This window comes from Orcinus orca, chromosome 7 (genome assembly GCF_937001465.1).
Source record: "Orcinus orca chromosome 7, mOrcOrc1.1, whole genome shotgun sequence".
In the NCBI taxonomy this organism is placed as follows: Eukaryota; Metazoa; Chordata; class Mammalia; order Artiodactyla; family Delphinidae; genus Orcinus; species Orcinus orca.
This window is the reverse complement of record NC_064565.1, coordinates 15,164,608-15,170,902: the sequence shown is the minus strand read 5'-3', so window position 1 is coordinate 15,170,902 and position 6,295 is coordinate 15,164,608. Positions and strand designations below refer to the sequence as shown.

Genomic DNA, 6,295 nt, shown 5'->3' with positions numbered 1-6,295 from the left:
GGTCTCTGAGACTGTCCTCAGTTCCTTTGAATCTTTTTTCTTTATTCTGCTCTGCAGTAGTTATTTCCACTATTTTATCTTCCAGGTCACTTATCCATTCTTCTGCCTCAGTTATTCTGCTGTTGATCCCAACTAGAGTATTTTTCATTTCATTTATTTTGGTGTTCATCATTGTTTGTTTCATCTTTATTTCTTCTAGGTCCTTGTTCAATGTTTCTTGCATTTTGTCTATTGTATTTCAAAGATTTTGGATCATCTTTACTCTCATTATTCTGAATTCTTTTTCAGGTAGACTGCCTATTTCCTCTTCATTTGTTAGGTCTGGTGGGTTTTTATCTTGCTCCTTCATCTGCTGTGTGTTTTTCTGTCTTCTGATTTTGCTTATCTTACTGTGTTTGCGGTCTCCTTTTTGCAGGCTGCAGGTTTGTAGTTCCCGTTGTTTTTGGTGTCTGTCCCCAGTGGCTAAAGTTGCTTCAGTGGCTGTGTAGGCTTCCTGGTGGAGGGGACTAGTGCCTGTGTTCTGGTGGATGAGGCTGGATCTTGTCTTTCTGGTGGGCAGGTCAACGTCTGGTGGTGTGTTTTTGTGTGTCTGTGGCTTTATTATGATTTTAGGCAGCCTCTCTGCTAATGGGTGGGGTTGTGTTCCTGTCTTGCTAGTTGTTTGGCATAGGGTGTCCAGCACTGTAGCTTGCTGGTCATTGAGTGAAGCTGGGTGCTGGTGTTGAGACGGAGATCTCTGGGAGATTTTTGCCATTTGATATTATGTGGAGCTTGGAGGTCTCTTATGGAGCAGTGTACTGAAGTTGGCTCTCCTACCTCAAAGGCACAGCACTGACTCCTGGCTGCAGCACCAACAGCCTTTTCGTTCACATGACTCAGAATGAAAGGGAGAAAAAGAAGAAAGAGAGAGAGAGAGAGAGAGAGAGAGAGAAGGAAGGAAGGAAGGGAGGAAGGAAGGGAGGTAGGAAAGAAAGAAGAAAAGAGGGGGGAGGAAGGAAAGAGGGAAGGAAAGAAAGAAAGAATAAAATAACATAATATAAAATAAAATAAAGTTATTAAAATAAAAAATAATTATTAAGAAAAAAAATTTTTTAAAGAAAAAAAACAGAACCGTAGGACAAATTGTGGAAGGACAGCTATACAGACAAAATCTTACACAGAAGCATACATACACACAGTCACAAAAAGAGGAAAAGGGGAAAAAATAATTAATCTTGCTCTCAAAGTCCACCTCCTCAATTTGGGATGATTCGTTGTCTATTCATGTATTCCACAGATGCAGGGTACATCAAGTTGATTGTGGAGATTTAATCTGTTGCTCCTGAGGCTGCTGGGAGATATTTTCCTTTCTCTTCTTTGTTCTCACAGCTCCCAGGGCTCAGCCTTGGGTTTGGCCCCGCCTCTGCGTGCTGGTCGCTGGAGGGAGTTTGTTCTTTGCTCACACAGGACAGGGTTAAAGGAGCAGCTGATTCGGGGGCTTTGGCTCACTCAGGCTGGGTGGAGGGAGGGGTACGGAGTGCAGGATGAGCCTCCGGCGGCAGAGGCTGGCGTGACGTTGCACCAGCCTGAGACGCACCGTGCTGCGTTCTCCTGAGGAAGTTGTCCCTGGATCCCGGGACCCTGGCAGTGGCGGGCTGCACAGGCTCCCCGGAAGAGGGGTGTAGATAGTGACCTGTGCTCGCACACAGGCTTCTTGGTGGCGGCAGCAGCTGCCCTAGCATCTCCTGCCCGTCCCTGGGGTCCGCGCTTTTAGCCACGGCTCGCGCCCGTCTCTGGAGCTCCTTTAAGCAGCGCTCTTAATCCCCTCTCCTCGCGCACCAGGAAACAAAGTGGGAAGAAAAAGTCTCTTGCCTTTTCGGCAGGTCCAGACTTTTCCCCTGACTCCCTCCCGGCTAGCCGTGGTGCACTAACCCCCTGCAGTCTGTGTTCACGCCGCCAACCCCAGTCCTCTCCCTGCGCTCCGACTGAAGCCCGAGCCTCAGCTCCCAGCCCCTCCCGCCCCGGCGGGTGAGTAGGCGAGCCTCTTGGGCTGGTGAGTGCCAGTCGGGACCGATCCTCTGTGCGGGAATCCCTCCACTTTGCCCTCCGCACCTTGTGGCTGCAGTCTCCTCTGCGGTGCCGAAGCTTTCCCCCTCCGCCACCCGCAGTCTCCACCTGGGAAGGGGCTTCCTAGTGTGTGGAAACCTTTCCTCCTTCACAGCTCCCTCCCACTGGTGCAGGTCCCGTCCCTATTCTTTTGTCTCTGTTTTTTCTTTTTTCTTTTGCTCTACCCAGGTACGTGGGGACTTTTTTGCCTTATGGGAGGTCTGAGGTTTTCTGCCAGCGTTCAGTAGGTGTTCTGTAGCAGTTGTTCCACGTTTAGATGTATTTCCAGTGTATCTGTCTGGAGTATTGTTGATTAACAATGTTGTAGTAGTTTCAGGTGTGCAGCAAAGTGATTCAGTTATACATGTATGTATATTCATTTTTTTAGATTCTTTTTTTCATATAGGTTATCACAGAATATTGAGTAGAGTTCCCTGTGCTATATAGTAGGTCCTTGTTAGTTACCTATCTTATGTAAAGTAGTGTGTTTGTGTGTCCATCCCAGGCTTCTGTCTTATCCTCCCCCCACCCTCCACGTTTCCCCTTTGGTAACCATAAGTGGGGTTTTTTTGATATCTTTAAGTCCATTTCTGTTTTGTAAATAAGTTCATTTGTTTTTTTGTCTTTTTTTTTAAATTAGATTCCACATATGAGTGATATCATATATTTGTTTTTCTTTGTCTGACGTACTTCACTTAGTATGATAATCTTTAGGTCCATGCATGTTGCTGCAAATGACATTATTTCATTCTTTTTTTTTGGCGAGTAATATTCCATTGTATTTATGTACTACATCTTCTTTGTCCATTCCTCTGTCGATGGATTTTTAGCTTAGTTCCATGTCTAGGCTATTGTAAATAGTGCTGCTATGAACTTTGGGGTGCAAGTATCCTTTTGGATTATGGTTTCCTCTGGATATATGCCCAGGAGTGGGATTGCTGGATCATATGGTAGTTCTACTGATATTTTTAGTTTTTTATGGAAACTTCATGTAGTTCCTCATAGTGGTGGTACCAATTTACATTCCCACAATGTAGAAGGGTTCTCTTTTCTCCACACCCTCTCCAGCATTTATTGTTTGTAGACTTTTTGATGATGGACATTCTGACCAGTGTGTGGTGATACCTCTTTGCAGTTTTGATTTGGATTTCTCTGATAATTAGTGAATTAGTGGTGTTGAGCATCTTTTCATGTGTTTTTCAGCCATATGTATGTCTTCTTTGAAGAAATGTCTATTTATATCTTCTGCCCATTTTTTGATTGGGTTGTGTGTTTTTTTGACAGAGCTGCATGAGCTATTTGTATATTTTGGAGATTAATCCCTTTCTGTTGCTTCATTTGCAAGTATTTTCTCCCATTCTGTGGGTTGTCTTTTCATTTTATTCATGGTTTCCTCTTCTGTGCAGAGATTTTTGACTGCAATTATGTCCCATTTGTTTATTTTTGTTTTTATTTTCATTACTCTAGGAGGTGGATCAAAAAAGATATTGCTGCATTTATGTCAAAGAGTGTTCTGCCTATGTTTTCCTCTAAGAGTTTTAAAATGTCTGGCCTTATATTTAGGTCTTTTACACATTTTCAGTTTGTTTTTGTGTATGGTGTTAGGGAGTGTTCTAATTTTTCTTTTACGTGTAGCTGTCCAATTTTCCCAGCATCATTTATTGAAGAGGCTGTCTTTTCTCCATTGTATATTCTTGCCTCCTTTATCAAAAGTAAGGTGCCCATATGCGTGTGGGTTTATCTCTGGGTTTTCTATCCTGTTCCATTGATCTATATTTCTTTCAAATTTCAAAGCATGTTTAAACCATTTCAGGTGTTTCCCTTAGTGAACAGACAGGAGAAGTGAATGTGGTCTAAAAGGGTTCAGAGAGACCAAGATACCCACTGGATTTCTAGCCCAGCCTCAGGAAGGTTTTATTCATGTCTTACTCTCTTGCCTCTCTGAGCATTGTTTTCCGTATTCTTCCCAGCACTGGTAAAATCTTCCATCTAGGCTGATTCTCTCATTTTTCTCCTAATGAGCTTTAATCTTTCATCCACACCCCTGAACCTGTGTTCCATCTGGTTTAGCTCAAATGGCATCTCCTTTAAAAAATCTCTCGTGACCCCCCTCACCCTCAATATCACACTTCTGTCCTTTGGGTTTCACTCTGTTCTGGCCAGATTGTCATCATTATGCCAGTAACACTTACTTATATGAGTTTGTCCATCTCCATCTAAAAGATTTAAGCTCCCTGGAGCCAGGATTTCCCACTTATATGATTTTTCCCTGCCTCCTAATGTTTTGCTGTTTGATACCTTGTCATCATTTAATATCAATTGCCTTTTGCTCTCTACTATACTTAACATCATTAAGGGTCCACCTCATAGCCTACTTCCCAATTCATACTTCCCTGACCACAGCAGCCTAAAATTGATAGCTGTTCATCTAGCATTTCTGATTTATGTTAATGTGTCACTAACTGCCTCAAAACTTACTGGTTGAAAATTGCCATTTTTAAAATTTTTTTTTAATAATTATAATAGAGATTTATTTAAAGTAATACATTTACAGCCCAGATAGTTCTACATTGTACATTTCAGGTTTAACCAGCTTCATAAAAATACTTTAGGATAGCTGCATCCAGATTTAGACTACATGATTATTTCTTTGCCCATTCTTCTCTCTCTTTTCTTTCCCGAATAACCTCTTTCAGATATGGTTCAAGGTAGAATTTATCCTCCTCATATTTTGTCCACTGCTCTTTAGGCAAGATCTGCTGCCTCATGGTCAGGTCCAGTGCTCTCTTAATGCTAAACACCCTGTCATTATAAAGGTTCTCAGGATGCTTTCTTATGGCTTCTTTTACATCGTTATTCTCATATATTGTATCATCTCGCATTAAGCCTAGTTTACTGAACCCGACAACATTGTAATACCATTTATGAATACCCTCCAGCCATTTGCTTGATGCTGCAACGGCAGGCCTACTCGCCATTTTAACCCGAGACAGAAGCGTTGCCTGCTGGGTAAGTCCTAGAGGTCGCGCAAGGCCCAGTGCACAGGCGTGTTACGTCAACGTCATGACGAGGGGCGCGGTGCCATTTTATTTTTGCTCACAATTTTATGGCCCAGGAATTTAGGAGGGGCTCTGCTGGGTGGTCCATCTGTGAACCACATGGAAGCGGCTGGGGCAGACAAGTCTGGAGCATCCACTTCATGAAGGGTTCCTTCCTTCACGTGTGGATGCCCAGTGTTCCTTGTTCTCTTTCCCTCTCCTCAGTGGGGTCTCATCCTCCAGAACCTCTCCATCACAGCACGATGGCCTCACAAAATAGGATTTCTTACGTGGAATTTAGTTTCCTCTGGAATGAATTCTCTGAAGACCTGGAAGGAAACTGCAAAGCATTTTCTGACCTAACTCTGAATTATGTAGTGTAACATCTTCCTTATTCCACGGGTCAAAACATGCGTCTTACATGCCAACCATATTCAAGGGGAAGAGAAACTCAGAAGAGCATGAACCAACAGCCATGTTTGCTGAGGATGGGGAGGTGCCTTGGGAGACTAGGGATCACATTTGCATTCTTTATTTGGCAGGAGACATGCATTTATAGACTCTCATGTCTAACTGCCCTGTCATTTCTGTATGTTTTGTGCTGTTCCATGGAGACAATGTCCAGGTTCTATCAGTGGAATTCAACCATTTGTATATGATTGAGGCCTAGAAAATCTTGAATCACTATTTTCTACCAGCCTGGTAACCTTTAATTGAATAAGCCCACAGAAAATCGACATTCATTAGCCAGGTTAGGTTAATCAAATCTGGCGATCAATGGAGATGCATATTTTGCAGCTCAGTTGCTCACCAAATCCTACATGGATGGTAAACATTTTTAAGACTGAGATCTCACATTTGTAATTTTGATTTTGACAGTACCTAGCATAGCATGATGGATGTATTATAGTCATGGAACTTCCTATTTGAATAAACTGGTGAATAAATAAATAAAATAAATATTCTACATCTTTTCTGAAGATGTAATCTTAAGAAGTGGACTGGAAAAAAATTTAAGTTTGACACATGGAAAAGAATTGCAAACTCAGAGCTCAAAACACATTCAGTACTCATGTGAATGATAGACTGTGTCTATCATGGATAAAAAAAATGAGGTGACCGTTTGCTTCCTTTGAAATGCCAGTTCCTGTGTTTCCCTTTCATTCAGTGTC

The 6,295-nt window shown here is 42.4% G+C and overlaps 1 protein-coding gene across 1 annotated transcript; it reads right to left on the bottom strand.

Annotated features, from left to right (window-relative positions):
- Positions 1 to 4,588: 4,588 nt before the first annotated feature.
- LOC101289974 (cytochrome b-c1 complex subunit 7-like) lies at positions 4,589 to 5,096 on the bottom strand. Its single transcript, XM_033400117.2, has one exon. The coding sequence runs from the start codon at positions 5,061 to 5,063 to the stop codon at positions 4,728 to 4,730; it is 336 nt and encodes a 111-aa protein (XP_033256008.1). The 5' UTR covers positions 5,064 to 5,096; the 3' UTR covers positions 4,589 to 4,727.
- Positions 5,097 to 6,295: the final 1,199 nt, after the last annotated feature.

What these genes read in the sequence shown, in the direction of transcription:
- LOC101289974 (XM_033400117.2), bottom strand. Translation starts at nt 5,063, where the DNA reads ATGGCGAGTAGGCCTGCCGTTGCAGCATCAAGCAAATGGCTGGAGGGT.